Source organism: Anabrus simplex, chromosome 1 (genome assembly GCF_040414725.1).
Source record: "Anabrus simplex isolate iqAnaSimp1 chromosome 1, ASM4041472v1, whole genome shotgun sequence".
In the NCBI taxonomy this organism is placed as follows: domain Eukaryota; kingdom Metazoa; phylum Arthropoda; class Insecta; order Orthoptera; family Tettigoniidae; genus Anabrus; species Anabrus simplex.
The window spans coordinates 702,517,317-702,536,650 of record NC_090265.1 but is presented as its reverse complement, the minus strand read 5'-3'; the positions used below and the strand labels follow the sequence as shown (position 1 = coordinate 702,536,650).

The 19,334-nt window shown below is 39.3% G+C and overlaps 1 protein-coding gene across 1 annotated transcript in view; it reads left to right on the top strand.

Annotated features, from left to right (window-relative positions):
* Positions 1-2,029: 2,029 nt before the first annotated feature.
* LOC137496961 (transcription factor IIIA-like) overlaps positions 2,030-19,334 on the top strand; it is a 61,544-nt gene continuing 44,239 nt past the window's right edge. The window contains exons 1-2 of the mRNA XM_068225151.1: positions 2,030-2,352; positions 13,497-13,609. Coding sequence (XP_068081252.1) covers positions 2,050-2,352; positions 13,497-13,609 — 416 coding nt within the window. The 5' untranslated portion in view covers positions 2,030-2,049. The remainder of the gene's footprint in view (positions 2,353-13,496; positions 13,610-19,334) is intronic.

Genomic DNA, 19,334 nt, shown 5'->3' with positions numbered 1-19,334 from the left:
TCAGAAGAATTAATCACACGAAATTAAATCCCCAACCAGGCCCGGAATCGAGCCCAGGACCCTCTGAACCGAAGGTCTCAGCGCTGACCGTTCAGCCAAGTTCGCAATTTACTAGCATGCAAAATATATACATTGGAGCATTATCCCGCCACTAGGATTTCAGGAAGGGATGAAGTGTATGTAAACTGATAGGTACAGTTAGCCTGGTTTTCCTTTCGGATGTTTCGGTCTTTCTTTTCTTTCTTGAGGAGATTGGTTGGGGATGTTTCGGTCCAACCTTGTTTGGGACTACTCGAGCTCGAGGTCTACTCTGACCTGCAGTGCTACCAACGCTGAGAAACAGAGGGAGGTGATAATTTTACCACTGTCCAACATAATTCTTGGATTGGAACTGCAGAATTTATTGAATAATTAAAATTATCTAAATAATATTTGGCACTAGTGTATATTTCTTAGAATTTCACCGATCATTTAGCAGTATCTATCGACTGCATGATCGGATGGGTTGGTAAAATGTCTTTGCCGAACAATATGGTGAACGTCGCGATCGTATGTTAAGGTTATGATTCGTCTTTACGTGAGGTTAATAACTGCTATCATCCCACGTAGGACCATGGCTTTATTTATTGAAATTTTACATTGCGAGAGGTCACTCACAATAAACGTTTAGCTGTTTAATCAAGGGTATTTCGACTGCTATATCGTTTCATGATGTTCAATATTGACAGACTGAAGAACTCGAAACCGAAGATTTGGAACAGAAATAGATCCCCGAGTAATTGCAGGCAACACGACGAGCGCCGCCTGGTTAATAACTTATAATGTCATTGATCGCTTACCTGTTATATCTGACGAACTTGGTGGTGGAATTAATCCTATCCACTTGATGTCTCGAATAACCAAGAAAAATAACACACCTTTCTATTAAATACTTGCTTCCTCGTCCTCTCAACATAGCAAGCTAATGAACGGTTACTTCTTCCTTGCTTTTTGCTCGTCTGAAATCTGTTTAAAAAGCTAACCAATTGTTGACGATTTTTGTGATCATTTGAAAACAAACGTGAACTGTAGAAGTGCATGAGACCACTAGCTTATATGACCATGAGACCACTTTTCAGCAATGTAAATGCCGCAGGAGACCAAAGGACTCTTTATCCATCCAATATTTAGTTCATAATTTGAGTGAGAAAGAATTCTTTAATGATTTAGGTTCTCCTGTCATAAACAGCATCCTTAAACAAATCCTTAAAATACCTATTCTTCAACTCATCCGTTTAGGTTGTCTTTTGGAAATACAGTAATCAAGAGCTTTTAAGAGATTTGGTAGGTAATCCCTATTTTATAATCTTGGTCATTTATTATACAACCCCAAATTCAGTGATTAGTTACATGTCAATTAATCCTGTAACTATGAACCCTTTAGAAGGTGGCTGCTTAATACTGCAATCAGCTCTTTGGCATAGAACATCTCAGTGCAAATTCTTTTGGACCATAGCTGTTTGATGATGTCTGTTAAGGATACTAGACTGCTCATTACATGAGGGCTCTCATAGCAGTAGGCCCCTACTTGCTCTGTTGCCTTTACAACTCTCAACATTTACTGGTAAATTTTGAGCAAAGGTGAGTTAACCCACTCCTGTCCTTTTTGTCTTGAAATAAGAGTATGACTTTTTCATTTTTGCTAGAGCTATAATAGCAGTCTCAGTGCTTCCTGGTGCTCAAGATGAGCATTGAGATTTGCTGTAACCTTGGTTCAAACTGCTTTGCGTAAGTGTCTCTTCCTTCCTATTAGCCAATTATTGTTAATGTTTTCTAAGAGAGTCTTGCTGCTGATTGAAGAGTTGACAAGTGGACAGATTCTCTGATGCTCATTTCTTACTGTTTTGTTAAGTAATTCCTTTTTCTTTTTTGAAGTCAAGTGATAGAGATATTTTTTAAAGAAATTTCAGGTTCAGCACAGGTTATAATTTGATTCCTTCATGGACACAGATGGTTGTGTCTCTTAAGAGTTTATTTTGGTTTCAGGTGTAACTACAACTTGGATGTGAAATGGAGGAGATACAACAAGAGAATGAGAAGATGCAGAATCAAAATGACTTGGAAGAGGTGCCATGTAAGGTTGAAATGACGACAGACTGCAAGGATGAGGTAGAAGAGATTCAATATCAAAATGACACTCACATGTTTGAGAATGAAATGGAGCAAAATCAAGGGCCTAATGAATTTTTGGGGCCTTCCAACCCAATGCGAAAATCTAAGGCATATGTTCATAAATGCCCTCATCCTGGTTGTAATGCAGTATTTACTCGGCCATTCAGACTGAAGATGCATCTGTATGTCCACAGTGGAGAAGTAAGTAAATTTGTGTACTAGTACTGATACAGTATCAAAAGAATTTATTATGGCAGAGGTATACTAGCCCCCTCGGCCAAGACTGGTAGAGTGTGCATGCTTGACAATGTTCTCTTCTTCCTAGTGAAAATGAAAATCTACAGCCTATTACCAGTCATTCGACCGAGTCAGGAATGGAATGAATGAAGCCCCATGTAGCGGTGTGGATAGGAATTGTGCCGGCTGCCGAAGCATGTCGCACTCCTCTTCTTCTTGCTAGTGATTTACCGTATTTGCTCACACTATAACCAACTGTTGGCTAAACTCTCTGTTGCATATATTAATTATTGGTCTGCCTACATCCTGACTGGTGACATAACCCATTTGTCCAACACGTCAGGGGGGAATGGAATGAATGAAGTTCCATGTAGCGGCGAGGATAGGAATTGTGCCGGCTGCCGAAGCCTATCACACTCCTCTTCTTCTTCCTAGTGATTTACCTTATTTGCTCACACTATAACCAACTGTTGGATAAACTCTCTGTTACATATGTTAATTGTTGGTCTGCCTACATCCTGACTAGTGACATAACCCATTTGCCTAACACGTCAGGGGTGCAGAACATAGAGCCTCTCGAAGGGAGTGTGCTGCAGAGTGTTTCCTGTCAGACCATTGGCCCAACAACAAAGGAGTTTTTATTGCTTGGTTGTTGGTAATGGAATTTGTCTGTATTGATTTCTGGGAGTATGTCATATTTAATGAATTTCAGCCAATGCCACTGGCTTTTCCCTTGGGGTGTATGGAAAATGTTGCAAGATTTCTAATGAGTATCCTGCAATGGTGCAAGGTCTGCTTATCTGGTTGATGTTTACCACTTTTTTCTGTCGCGGGCATCTTAAGGTCTAAAGCCATTTATTCCATCCATCTACGAGGTATAATTCCTCCTGGGTCATATCGGAGGGCAGTTTTTGCCATGCTGTTTTCATCACTTATCGTGACGTGCTCGTACCATCTGAGCCATGCTTCCTGGATTTTATTTGTAAGGGATGTCACTCCCATCTGTGTCTTTACATCATCATTCTTGATGTGATCTAACATTGCAACACCCATGGCCTCTAAATATTAGTTCCTAATTAGTGTCGACTTGCAAGAATTTTTGCTACTTGCAACACCCATGGACCAATGCAACATCTCCATCTCCATTACTGGGAGGGCATGTTTGTGCATTGTTGATGCTGGCAAGCATTCTGAGCTGTATAGGACCACTGGATGAACCATAGACTTGTATACTTCCCTTTCAGGTGGTTAGGTGTTTTGTTATCACAGAACCCTCCAGTGCCTTGGCACCGTTTCAGCCGAGCAGCATTAATCCGTGTTCAGGTGTCTAGAAACATCTTTCCATCTGAAGTGATAAGTGAATTGAGGTATTTAAATCGTGTAGTCTTGGAAAGATGATAACCTGACGGTACCATCAGTTTGTGTACTGCATTGTAAATACCGGTATTCAGTTTTGTTTATGTTTAGTCTTAAGTAGGGATGGGACCAGTCAGTTAATTTGTATGAATTAGTTCATTCAATATCGTTCATCAGTTTGAGTTGTTCTGATGAACTAGTTCAAATAAACAAGGTTGTTCATTAACTGATATCGTGGAAACAGCTCTCAAGGCACTCGTTCAGATGAACAATCTAGTTTATGAGCTATCATGGCAATAGTTCTTGCAATGCCTAGTTCAAGGAATGTGCCGTGCATGAGCTAGCATGTACATTTTACAGTAGATGGTGTTTGTTTATGCCTTCATTCTCCTTTAACCTGAATGGCAGACCGCTTAGCCTTAGACCACCCTCTTACGATGTTTAAAGATCGAGGGTTCGAGGAACATAAGAATCAGCTGTTTACTAATTGTTTCAATGGGAAAACATTACTCTAAGGTGATAATTGTCCTTTTTAATTGTTGAAGAGAAGCAGATATGAATCTTATGGAAAAGTCCTGTTAATAAGGGATGAAGGAATGTTCCTGTATACCTAACCAGTATTACTTTGTGTTAAGGGGAGTCATGACTGAAATATGAACTTCACCAATTTATTAGTCATCATTGCTAAATATTAACCACTAATATATGATTTAAGAATACAGCAGTCTGCAAGTTTACCAGTGTGTGAGAGACATTGTATGGAACAAAGATCTGCCAATGAAGTGAAAGAAGGTTTTATACTCGTCCTATTATAAACCTTTACTGACCTTTGCTTCAGCAGCCTGGACATTAACAAAGCGGAACTAAAGTAAGATACAAGCTGCTGAAATGAGGTTCTTGAGGAGCATATAGGGAAAGACAAGACGAGATAGAATACGAAGTGAGGAAATAAGGAGAAGCGTGAGAGTGTGTAAACTTCAAGAAGAGATTGATATAGCAAAGCTAAAATGGTTTGGACACATGATGAGAATGCCAGGAGAGAGAATACCAAAGATAACATTCACGGATACAGTGACTGGAAAGAGGCCTAGGGAATGTCCTAGAATGAGATGGAGGAGCTCTGTTGTGGACTGTATTGCAAATAGAGGATTCAATAGCAATAAAGTACTAGAAGAGAAATGGTGAAAAGATCGAGTAAGGTGGAGGGCTTTGGTACACTACCCTACCCAGAGAGAATCTGGAAAGGGAATGGATGATGAAGAAGAATAATAATACATAGTCTCATTAGAAATTATCACAGAAAATTTCAAGAAAATTGGTATATCAGTTTTTTACATATAAATATTTTTATTGCATTTTACCATACAATGGAAAATGCTACTTGTGATATAATTTTTTATTTTGAAGTTGAAATCCAGCCAGATTTTCCTTAACACAGATATAATTTATTAATAGTTACTCTTCATTTTGTTGTACTACTTTGCTGTTTTAAAAGGCAAAACAAGGTACAGTATTAACATTCTTATACATACTGGAAAATGTCCTGAAAGTTTCACAGGTATATGATCAGAGTTGAGAATTAATTGAGTGAAAATAATAAAATTACTTGTAACAAGTACTTTTAAAGTTATTTTTACCTATAATCATCACTGTTTACTAAGTGTAATTTACTTCTTGAAATCAAATTGTAATCGTACATTCTAGTGTCTTGTTAAGAAAAAAGCTTTCCAATATCAACTTAGGCCTACTTAAAGTAACTTAATACTTTTTAGTCTGTCGAAAACACTAATTACACCACATGACAGATTTAGTCTGTCGAAAACACTAATTACACCACCTGACAGAAAAATTGAAGCATCCAGAAGGGGAGGAGGAAACTAAATGAAACTTCATGTGATGAGAGTGTATGTGTGTTATTTCAGTGATTACATAAAAGCTGTTGTATCCTCTCCTGAGGCAAGCTGGCCCTAACAGTTGTAAATGGTCCTTGATATTCTGGATACTGGAACTGGGACAGAGTTGACATCTGAGCTAGTCCCACATATGTTCTATTGGGGACAGATCTGGGGATCTTGCTGGCCACAAGAGTACCTCAATATCACACAGACATTTCATAGAGACAGTGCCATGTGTGGACGAGCATTGTCATGTTGGGAAATGGCACTACAGTATTGTCACATGAGAGGTAAACATGAGAACGTAGGATGTCCGTGACGACCATTGTGCCGTCAGAGTTCTCCCAATCACTACCAGCCATGACCTGAAGTCATATCTGATGGCTCCCCCCACACCATGATGCCAGGAGTTACACCGCTGTGCCTCTCCAAAACATTGAAAGAATGGGGCCTCTCCCAAGTTCGCCGCCATACTCGCAGATGATGGTCATCTGGGGTAGTGCAGAACCACGATTCATCACTGAAAACAATGCAATGTGATTTTTCAGCAGTCCATTAGTGCTGGTCATGGCACCACTCCAAATGCGGCCATTTGTTTTATGGTGTTACTAGCAGGGTACGCATGGGACGGTAATTCCGTAGCTGGCTGCTGCTAGTCTCTGACCAGTGGGGCAGAATGATACAGAATATTGCAGGTTGTCCATTACTTGTTCTCAGATGGCAGACGCATATGTGAAGGGGTTACGATGTGCTTGGTGCACAGTAGGGCGATCCTCCCTTGCGGTGGTCAGATGTGCTCGATCGGAACTTTGATGAGTATGCCTGCCCTCATGTTCCCATGCAGTTTAATATTGGGCCACTGTTACATTCGAATGCCCTACAAATCTGGATAATCCACGATTCATCCTGCCGGCCAAAAGGAGACCCACAATGAGGTCTCTTTCAAACTCTGTTATGTCCTGATAATGCTGTCTCACACGAGTACGCAGCATCTCCGTGTTCTTCACAGCAATCACTCACCATCTGAGGCTGTTGACACCCCCTATATACCCTGCCAGGCCTGGTAACAACACTAATGCACTCTGATGGCCAGACTGATACCCGCCGATGTTGTGTACATGTACGAAGTTACATTGACATCCGACCATTTCTTTTGGGTGCTTCAAATTTTTTATCAGGCAGTGTATAACGCACAAAACACTATAATATACCTGTAAAAAAACACACACTATTAAAAAGAGATTGACATGTTTTGTTCTACAAGAATATCCTCAGATTCTATCAAATCACCTTAAATCATGTGCACATACGTACAGTACATTTTATGTTGTGTAAACTTGTCAGCCAGGCTGAGTGGCTCAGACGGTTAAGGCGCTGGCCTTCTGACCCCAACTTGGCAGGTTTGATCCTGGCTCAGTCCAGTGGTATTTGAAGGTGCTCAAATACGACAGACCCGTGTTGGAAGATTTACAGGCACGTAAAAAGAACTCCTGCGGGACTAAATTCCGGCACCTTGGCGTCTCCGAAGACCTTACAAAGTAGTTAGTGAGACGTAAAGCAAATAACATTATTATTATTAAACTTGTCAGTGATCATGCAGAAGTAAGAGCAAATAATGGATGTAGTAGTCCTCCACTGCCAGTTTAGTAACTTTAAGAATTATTTTTGTACTTATCCAAGCCACTAATCATCTGTCTGTGCTTACCCAAGCCGCTAATCATCAACATGATTGGACTGAAGCCAGTCTCCCTGCTCTGGACCTGGCAACTAAGAGTAGGGAGATGAGAGGAAATTCTGCAGGCAACAACTCTGTTCCAGGGAGAGGGGAGGGGAAGCAGGGAGGTGTGAGAAATGCTGTGGACATTGACTCTGTTCGTCGGAGAAGGGATGAAAAGTGCTCCTTCTTCATCGTAAAGTGTATTTTTGTGTATTAAGGAGTAAATGTAAGTTAATAGTAACTAAAAGTCTCATATAGAGAAGATGCTGCATAAATTCAAATAATTTACCTCTCTCTTTTATTGGCTTTATATCCCTCTAACTACTTTTTTAAAATGATTTTTGGAGACACCATGGTGCTGGAATTTAGTCCTGCAGGAGTTCTTTTACATGTCAGTAAATCTATCAACACGAGGCTGATGTATTTGAGCACCTTCAAGTGCCACGGGACTGAGTGAGGATCAAACCTTTTAAGTTAGGGTCATACGGCCAGTGCCTCAACCCGGCAGAGAATTTACTATAATAATAATAATAATAATAATAATAATAATAATAATAATAATAATAATAATAATAATAATTGCTTGATGTCCCACTAGCTAAATTCTTAACGGTTTTCGGAGATGCCGAGGTGCTGGAATTTTTTCACACAGGAGTTCTTTTACGTGCCAGTAAATCGACCAACATGAGGCTGACGTATTTGAGCACCTTCAAATACCACCGGACTGAGCCAGGATTGAACCTGCCAAGTTGGGGTCAGAAGGACAGCGCCTCAACTGTCCGAGCCACTCAGCCTGGCAGAGAATTTACTACAGATAAGAATATCCTAACTCACATTCCACACATTTAAGTCAGAGTAGCCTCCTATGGGATTCATTAAGTGCTAATGCAAAAGGTGTGAAATGTTGTACAGAACATTAATTAGGTAGGGCAAAGAGTGGGGAATATTTTAAATGCTTGTGATCATTGAGGTACCGGGCGAGTTGGCCGTGCGCGTAGAGGCGTGCGGCTGTGAGCTTGCATCCGGGAGATAGTAGGTTCGAATCCCACTATCGGCAGCCCTGAAGATGGTTTTCCGTGGTTTCCCATTTTCACACCAGGCAAATGCTGGGGCTGTACCTTAATTAAGGCCACGGCCGCTTCCTTCCAACTCCTAGGCCTTTCCTATCCAATCGTCGCCATAAGACCTATCTGTGTCGGTGCGACGTAAAGCCCCTAGAAAAAAAAAAAAAAAAAAAAAAAAGATCATTGAGGTTGGTTTGGCTGGCTCTTTTTTTTAAAATGTTTTTTATTGCTGAGGTAAATTTTGATAGCTTTTGTAATTTTCAAGATTTGCTGTTATTTTCATATCTGTATTGATGTCCATGAAATGTTGTAAGTTGTCTCCAAAGGCTGAATGTTGGTTGTATCTAATCACATTTTTGTGTTTCTTGTATCTGGTTTGGAAATTGTGTTTTGTTTGGCCTATACAGAGTGAAGTTTAATAAAACCGACAAACTGCAGGGACTGGAAATGGAGGGAAAAAGTCGTACAAATATGTGTCCGGAAATGGACGGTGTGCATGCAACGACAACAAATAGTCCCAGAACACATTACATAGCTGAATCACATCCACGTCAAAGCAGATGTTCAAAGTGGCCTCCATGGGCTGCAATGTACGCGTTCAGACGTCGTATCATGGATTGCCTCACTCTTTCGCACGTTCCGGCCTCTCGCCGAATAGCGTCACAAGCGTCGTGAGTACGCTGTTGAAGGGTCTGCACATCAGGAACTGGTTCAGCGTACACAATGCTTATCAGATGTCCCCAGAGGTAAAAATCCAGGGGGTTTAAGTCTGGTGATCTAGGAGGCTGTGCAACAGGGCCTCCATGTCCTATCCGGCGCCTGGGTAAGGTGTTGTTGAGGTGTTGGCGAACTGTAATGCGGAAGTGAGGTGGTGCTCCATCATGCAGAAACCATATGACCTGTTTTATTGCCAACGGCACATTCTCAAGCAATCCAGGCAGAGTATTCTGCAGGAAGTCCAGGTACGTTCCTCCGTTGAGGCGTTGTGGAATAATAATTGGTTCAAGTATTTGGTCACCAAGAATCCCTGCCCAAACATTGATGCTGGTGAGATGCTTCAACCATTCCCCGGGAATTTTCTGTAGTCCACAGATGAAGATTATGCAGTTTGACGATACCATTTCTGGTAAAGGTTGCTTCATTGGTAAAGAGAACTGACGACAGAAATCCCATAATTGTGATGGCCTGGTGCAAAAACCATCGACAAAATCCTTCCTGTAGAGGGAAATCCGCTGCTGATAATCCTTGCACTCGTTGCAGGTGATGGGGATAATAGCGGTTATCATACAGGATACACATAATCTTAGTCTGGCTTACACCATGTTATAATATGCTTACAATATTGTGATTTTTTATTCCACCTTTTCAATACAAATGGTTTTATGTTGTTAGATCATAATGCTACAACACTATCTTATAGGGACATGTTTCGCTTGAATTTCAAGCATCCTCAGCCTATATAATCATCTCAAGATTAAGACCTGTCATATTTGATTTTCTTTGAAATTTGTGCTTAATTATAATTCTAAAATTAAATAATAAAATATATAAATATAGGAATTTATAAACACATTAATAGTTTAACAATATGAATGATTATACTAAAATTGGAATAAATGTTAATTCTAAAGATATTGATGTCCAAAACACAGTATCTTCAAATGTTGAAAATTTGGCTAAAATTGATTTCTCAAAGTTCTAGTTTATTAAAAACCAATTGTAATTTGACCTATGTTAAAATTTGAGTCGTAATTATTGTTAAAACTTATTGGTGTCTGAAGATTAAAATCTTAGATATGTTGGAATTCAGCTTCAGGTTTTAATTTTGAGGCTTGCTACTGTAATTTATTAGTCTTGAACCGTAAGATGTTGAATTAGGTAGTTTCGTCGGACTAGTCTTATTTTGACGATCAGATTTTCCATTGGTAGTAGTTTGTATTTATGAGGGTTTTAGTCAAAAGGGACGTCAATCCAAAATCTTGAGGAGTTGATTAGTTTCTTTCATAATATTTGAATGATGTGCGTCCCTGTGACTGCTACTACAAAACCTTGTAGAACCACAACAGATAACAGTCACCGTAATGTAACAAATTCCACAAGGTTTTGTAGTAGCAGTAGTAGTAGTTGTATTGCAACTCATAACCACGCGCGGACGGCCATGTTTGCAACTATCTCGAATTTTTGATGAAGTAAATCAGCTGGTTGGAGGCCGAGTTTGCAGCTAATAGTTAGCTATCTTGTGTATAAGTGGACAGAGAACACATTCAGCACAAAAAGTGGATTTCAATTTTTGGGGGGATGGCCGGTTTTGCAAATAGACGGCACAATTGTAGTTATACGCACATGATTTAAGGTGATTTGATAGAATCTGAGGATATTCTTGTAGAATAAAACATGTATAGATTGTATCTTTTTTCTGCCCTCTGTGGGTGAGAGACACAGACGAAGGATACACCCGTGGTATCCCCTGCCTGTCGTAAAAGGTGACTAAAAGTGGCGACCAAGAGATGATGATATTAGAACCATGTGATTACTTGTGATTAGTACCATTACGTGCAAAACACCATGGGTCGACATTACTTGCGACTAGTACCACCTTGCAAAGTAAACCATGGATCTACGTTGACTGTGATTAGTACCATTGTGTGAGAAAAACCATCGGTTTGGCTGGCATCCTTGATAAGTATCACTATGTGATAAAAACCATGGGTCTACGTTGCCTGAGAGTAATATCATTATGTGAGGAAAACCATGGGTTTGCATTGCCTGTGGGCATTAATATAATGTGTGAGACACCATGGGTCTACATTGCCTATGATTAGTAGCACTATGTGAGCAACACCAAGAGTATACGTGGCCTGTGTTTAGTTCCACTAAGTGAGGAACTCCATGGGAATACCAGCGCTCGTGATTAGTCCCACTATGTGAGGAACACTATGGTTCTGCATTGCTTGTGAATGGTACCCTTATGTGCGAAAAATCATAAGTTTGTGTTACCTTTGAGTGGTGCCATTGTGTGTGACATACCATGAGTCTACATTATCTGCGATTAGTACCACCATGTGAGAAACATCATGAGCCTACGTTACCTGTGATTAGTACCACTATAAGAGGAACACCATGGTTCTCTTTTACCAATGATTAGTATCATTATGAGGGGCCAGTGAGCTGGATTTTGGACCCCTTTAGATAAGTATCATCCCAGTTCTTATGGCATTGTGAATAGGATCCACTGATTGTTTTTGTTTCACTATCATTTTTTCATCGTCATTCGTTTTAGACTAGTCAGTGGATTCATTTTGAAGTTTTAATTTTCATTTCGTTCACCTCGTACCATTAGGGGCTGATGACCTAGCTGTTTGGCCCCTTTAAACAACAGTCATCATCATTGTCTATCTGTTTTCTTACAGGTATGTTACAGTGTTATATGCAGTATAATTAGTGGTTTTGGCAGACTGAGCTTAGTTACTTTAACTAAGTCGACACTGAAAAGTATGACTTCCTTCTTAACAAATTATTCACCGAATCAGGCAAAGTATGAAGCCAAAAAACTTAGGTCACTAAAAATCAAAATTATGGACATTGACAAGTCCTAAAAACTGTCACTCACCTGGTGTAACTCACCTCATTTACAACCTGTGAATGAACATTCTAGATTTTTTAGGATAGTATGACCGGGCGAGTTGGCCGTGTGCATAGAGGCGCGCGGCTGTGAGCTTGCATCCGGGAGATAGTAGGTTCGAATCCCACTATAGGCAGCCCTGATAGGCAGCCCTGAAGATGGTTTTCCGTGGTTTCCCATTTTCACACCAGGCCTGAGCAGGAATGGTAGGTACATCTCTCAGTTTATTAATCCGTGCAGAATTGGGACAACCAGGTTATTTAATTGGTGATGACCAAATTTATAACGTAATTGTCACTGCTGTACCTTAATTAAGGCCATGGCCACTTCCTTCCAACTCCTAGGCCTTTCCTATCCCATCGTCGCCATAAGACCTATCTGTGTCGGTGCGACGTAAAGCCCCTAGCAAAAAAAAAAAAAAAATTAAAAAAATAGGGTAGTATGGTAGTTACTATTTTCAAGATTCAAGGTTCCTACAAAAGTTATTTTTATGACAGTCTCAAGAACTGAACAAAGTTTTCATCATTCACATGTCCTGTTCCATGGCTAAATGGTTAGCATGCTGGCCTTTGGTCACAGGGGTCCTGGGTTTGATTCCTCATAATTCATCATTATTTCATCCTCATCATGACGCGCAGGTCGCCTACAGGCATCATATCAAAAAGACCTACACCAGTCTCTCCGGAGGCCACACACCATTAACTAATCATTCACATATCTAATGTTTAAATTTTTTCTTGTTATGTAGCTGAAGAAGGTTCAACCGGACTGAAACATGTACTAGTTATTAAAGATGCTGTTATCACAATTTGCCCTCTATTGAATGCGGAAAAATAGGCTACTTTCCCATTCTGCCGCCGGAGACACTATTAACGGAAGCCTATAAACCTGCCCTGTATACTATATACCATGCTATCAGCATGTTAGGTATTACTCTCCTTGTTCCAAGTGCACTAAATGTTTCCGGCTCAGGGTGGTCATGATGTAATAGCTAATCGGTATGAGTGTATCATACTAAAAGGGAATTGAAAATTCACAAACCATATTCTACTGGGCTAAGTTTGTTTGTTTATTTATTTATTTAGTTCCCATTCCGTAAAGTGCATCTACTCTTAACATTTTCTCATTTAGAGTTACATTTAATATGTGATAACATTACTAGTAGTTTTTTATTATTTGCTTTACGTCGCACCGACACAGATAGGTCTTATGGCGACAATGGGATAGGAAAGGGCTAGGAGTGGGAAGGAAATGGCCATGGCCAGAAGTTATATTTTGTTGACATTTGAAATGATGAAATAGCAACAGTATTGATTAAGGACCTAATTGCACTATGGAATACCTGTTGTGAAACTGTTTCATTTGGGGGGGAAATATGCATGTACACTTAGATTTATAATGTACTTTTGATGAAGTCTAGATGTTAATGCATTGTATTTTGTGTGATATTTCAGCGCCCATACAAATGCAACTTTGAGGGTTGCACAAGGGCATATACGAATAACACTAATCTACAGCGCCACAAGTATGTGTCTCACAATCCCCTAGCTGTTAAACCAAAATACAAGTAAGTTCACATTTAGTTTTTGTTTTTTCTTTAGGCTTATTGAAAGTTGAAAAGTAATATTAGGAGTAGTGGTCTTCAGTACAGTTCCTCCTGTGCTTGTATAGTCTCTCAAGAAAAGAATGAGCGTATGGTATTATATCTTCCTTACATTTCATACTTTATCAAACAGAAGATGGGATTGAGATATCATTGTTAAATGGAGTCAGCATGTTCAGATTTGAGGGAGTTTGAGCATGTAATGAGGATGAAGTCAACAGGGACAGCTTATGTTAACTTGGAGAGTTATAAATTTATAACTGTGGCAGGAAAATGGATGGTGGGAAGACCAAGAACCCACTGGATGGTCATTGCAGATCGGGGAAGGATACTGGAGGACGTCATTAACAACAGAACGTATCTCAATAAAACAGAGTGGAAGAGGCTCGCCATCAGTACCTGGGAAGCTGGAACTGTAAAATGATGATGAATATGATCAAAATATAATTCATCTCCCATATAGATACAGACCCTACAGATACCCACAACAGAGTGTATCTGCAGATTCAGTTATTTCTGAAAAAAATTTACCTGCAAGGAACTTCCACAATAGGTATCCTGCATTTGTTCTTTTTTGTGCGACTATATATAGCCTTCACTTATGTTAATTATTTGGGATTAAGGAATGAAAGACAGAGCTCGATAGCTGCAGTCGCTTAAGTGCGCCCAGTATCCAGTATTCGGGAGATAGTGGGTTTGAATACCACTGTTGGCAGCCCTGAAGATGGTTTTCCATGGTTTCCCATTTTCACACCAGGCAAATGCTAGGGCTGTACCTTTATTAAGCCACGGTTGCTTCCTTCCCGCTCCTAGCCCTTTCCTGTCCCATTGTCGCCATAAGACCTATCTGTGTCAGTGCGACGTAAAGCCAATAGCAAAAAAAAAAAAAAAGGAATGAAAGAGACTGAGAAAGTTCACCAATGACCTTTCTGTTATGAGTAGTATGTAGAGACCTCAGGATCTCAGCTGAGTGTAGCAATACTTCCAATTATTTCTGCCAGATTCCTTTCCATCATTCCTGTCCCAACTTCCCACACTAATGATGTGCTTTTTAAGCTTTAGGGAATATTTTCTATGTCTACCTTAAATAGCTTTTCTTTTTATTGATATTGAAGGGTTGTAGCGCTTGTTTTTCCTTTTTCTGCTTTGAAGCTGATCACTTTGATGTTAATGTCCATTAAACTCATTCAATTTATAACTGTTACATTATTCAGTCTGCTGAACCTAATTTTGAATAAATACATTTATATACTATCTGAAAAAGGAACATATGGTAACAGAATTATACCTGAACAGATTGTTCCTTTACAACTTATTCTCAAAAAACATATGGTAACAAAATTATACTTGAACAGATAGTTTATACAGGGTGTCCCGGGAGGAAGGGGCCATACGTTAGGAAGTGATAGTATTGGTCATTCTAAAGCGTAAACATTATATGAACATATGCTTTATTTTCAATAGTTTCCAAGATACAGGCCATATTACATAATTGTCAATTGTCAATTTCCCTTTGTAACTTATGTGTAATTATCGTGTAATTGTCTATGTCCCTGTACAACTTATTCTCAAAAAATACCCGCACCAAGTTTGATGCATTTTACAGCTCTTGCAGACAGATGCTGTGTTGCTAATCAGAGCTGATGTCTCTCTTCTTTAATGTGTGTACAAGCATTTAAAATGCGAGCAAGCAAGTTCTCCCTTGTTTGGACTTTTCACTGTAGACTTCGTTCTTTAACCACCCCCAGAAACAATAATCCAGCAGCGTGACCTTGGTGGCCATGCAGCATCACATACGGCACAACGTCCAGGATAAATTAGATTGAGATACTGTACTGTAACTGTACGAGTGTATGACTCGCAATTTTTGGGTTGGGAAGTTTTCATAAAAGTAATTTTAAGATAAAGTAATTGATGTCTCGTGAATTTTGAATTGAAATATAAGAACATTATATTTTAAGAAGAATTTGGTTGTCGGGAATTGTGTCCTAGATTTGTGTATGAGTCTGCGCATGGCATGGCAGTGGGGTTTGTGCGGCCAGGAGGGCAACTACTGGGCCTATATCGATAAAGACAGTTGAAGTTGGTTTAAAGTGTTGTAACGTGGATTTTGGCGGACGTTGTGCTGCATGGAGTGAGTCGGTATATGTGTGTGCATACTACGAGTTCATTGTTATTATCGGGAATTATTGTGCAGGACTGTTACAGTTGCTGATTATTGCTATTGAGGTGACTGTTGACGACTATTGATACCGCGAAGTGGGTGCTGCACGAGCTTTTTACGGGAGCTTTATTATGAGACATTTACAGAATCGAGAGGGCATTGCTCGGTCATGGACTTTCCTAGTGAGAGGTTGGAGAGATGGTGTATGGTAACAAATACAGTAGAGACTGTATTGGATGGTAATGTTTCATAAGACTATCGATTTTACCTCGCCCAGGAAATGCTTTTTGTAGGCAATATTTAAATGTGCAGTGTGGAGGTAAAATGTACTGTATGCGGTTCACAGAACTAATTGCAACGGGATGAAATAAGTTGTAGACCAATTGTTCATTAACTATGTATTCTTGGAAGAATACTATGTGTTTGTAAACTATTTATTAGTGGTGGGGACGGAGCGGTTCGGTTCGGAGCAAGTACTATGACGTCATTACTTGGTTAAACCGAGTACAGAACCGAGTACAACTTTATAGCAGTAAATTTAAACTTTATATTGACCTTCTAAGCTACAGTTTACATTTATAAAGAAGATTATCAATTATTATCAGTGGTACAATGCTCCGTACTTTCTATTATTGGTTATTTGCACAATTTTTATAATGTAATATAAATTTAACACATAACGTAACAAACAGTGTAATTACAAATCTGTGCTTAATATGAGGCATATCAAGTAGACATAAATAAAGAAATAGACATAGAAATGAATAAATAAATACAATAAATGTTAATGCATATGGATAAACGTACCTTATTCCATAATGTGATCATTTATGAAACGAAACCTAGTGCTTTGAAATGTGCCTAAACTCATATAATGTCAAACATTTCATTTATAACTATATGCGAAGGAATTAAATGAAAAATCTGTTACGATAACATCAGTAATGGAAATAAGTAAAGTACACAAATTAACTCAATTCTTCATTTTGTGACAAGCATTAAAATCAAGACACAACACGCTGTACACAGAGAGTAAGGGAAGTACCGTTAGTGTTCTGTATTGCATGGAACGGGTGTTGTATAGGAGGAATGTCCATTCAGAAATACCAGAGTTTCAGCTCGTTTTGCAGAAAGCGACAACCTTCGGTCTGAAAGAATTTGTCCAGCGCATGAGAACACCTCCTATGCGGGCACAGACGTAGCAGATATGCTAAGGTAAGCAAGTGCAGGTTCACTTAAGGGGCAATGAATATTGAATTTTCAAGACCACATTGTAATCGAAATCGACTTTCAACCTATTAGGTCGTGCTATGTACATTTAGTACGCATCGAAGAGATGTTAAGTACAGAAAAAAATTGCCAACTGGGCACCAGTGTGATCCGAACCCACAACCTCCCGAGTTAGCGTTGGTAGCTCTGCCAATTGAGCTATGATGACCCTGTTCTTTTTTGTTCTGTTGGAAAGGATATAAGCTACAGGTCTGGCTCTATTATCTACAACCCTCAGTGACTGCATATCTTCGCATACAAAGTAGCCAAACTCCTATGCAACTTATTTTTTTCCTGCACTGTCTCATCCATACATAGGAATGGAATTACTTTCACGATGTGCAACTGTATTTGTACCATGTCCTTACGATGCGCCCGTTTTATGTGATTCCATAAATTTGACGTTCCCCCACCTGCACAATAGATTTGATTGCAAATTTTACAAGTAGCGGATTTTCTACCTGGACTGCTAGTAAAGTACTGCCATGCTTGGGAGGACTGTCATGGCATTATTGCTTCTCTCTTATTACAAATATTGGTAGAAAATATAGTGCAACAACTTTAAACAAAGATATATGTAGTATAAGAAAACACAAATAGAACAGACGTCTCAGTCTGGAGTCTAAACAACAGAACAGTGGTGTTGCGAGTGTAGCCTGGCTGGAAGGTTTGCTGAAGCACCCGCAGCACTGTACGTATTCGAGTTGAATCGGTGCTCCGCTGTGACGTCATGTAAACCTGAAGAACCGAGTTACTCTACAGTTCTACTCGCTCTGTCCCCACCACTACTATTTATTGTCTCAGTAACCAGTATGGATTCAGTGTGTGAACCGTTTTCCTTCATACTTGTTTGGCTGCAGTTCTCTTCATTTCACAGAAACTGATATTATCTTCGCAGATACCTGACATTGTATTACATAGCTCAGATTTAATTTGATATCACCTAGCATGTTGAGGTGCCTAATCAATACTTCATACAGTAACATAACTTGGTATTTTGAAATGGTGATGGTGTTTCTTGAGTGTATATACAAGGTTAAATTGGGACGAAGATCTCGTAGCTTACTTCTGAATTGTCAGCAATAGGCCAAGTAGCATACAAGAAGTATAAAGATGAATGGAATTGGTGTAGTATTTCTTGTGTGGTGATGATTTGGATTAACCAACCAACCTACAGAAGGTGGCAAATTGAAAGGCTCAGAAGTCAAGATTTAAAGTGAGCGTTGTGTTAGGTTAGGGATGCACTTAATGGTTCTAAATCAAAACGTGAGTTGAGGCATCTTGCCCTTCCTAATTAATATTTTGAGTGTAAATTACATGTGCTGAATATATCATAAGGTGTTATTTAATTTAATTTCCGGGTTGAACCGTGATATGCGTATAAGTACAACACAGTTCAGCCCGGAAATTAAATTAAATAATTTTTCACACCGTGGAAGCTTCACTTCTAAGATATCATAAGGTGTATCACATGAGGTATGTATGTACAGTGTAAATATTAAGTTATTTGTGAGTGGACAAGATGGAGATGTAATTGTTTATTGTGAGCAATATTAGACTCTTGGATAAACTTTAATTCTCAGTAAATTTAATAGTTAAGCGTATGATAACTTTTATTTATAGAGGGAAAACCTGGCATGTTCTCTAAATTCAATTTCAGGGGTAGACAGGTAAGGTTATATAGCAAGTTTGGAGCATCGTCAGCCCGATGACTGTCGCCTTGGGAGAGGGAGTTATGTCATACTCTTTGAGCTAATCATTCCTGTAAACTGTTTGCAGGTGGCGTCTATTTTCGTTATTTATACCTTATTCTAGTAAATATTCATTCATGAAGTGTGTTCTGCTTAGCCAGCAAGTTTACCACTGCAACAAACGAAATGTACAAACTGTGAAATACTATGTTAAACATGCAATTTTATCAACAAATGTCTCTGTGACAACCGGCTTGGCTACCATGGCCACCTTAGTACAATTATCCAATATAGTCTGTATCTCGGAAACTATTGAAAATAAAGCATATGTTCATATCGTCTTTGTTCAGGCAGAAGTCACTAAGTCAAAAATTGGCGGTTTTGAGTTAGGTGCAAAACCATACTAACAAAATGACGCTCTATCGGTAGGTAGAACTTACTAAGTCATATTGAGAAGCATTTCATTGCAAACTGCAGTCGCTATTTTCACTAAGTGCATTTTTCCGGTTTGTTAGTCAGGCAGAAGTTCCTTAGTCCACTTAGTGACTTCTGCTTGGTGCAAGTT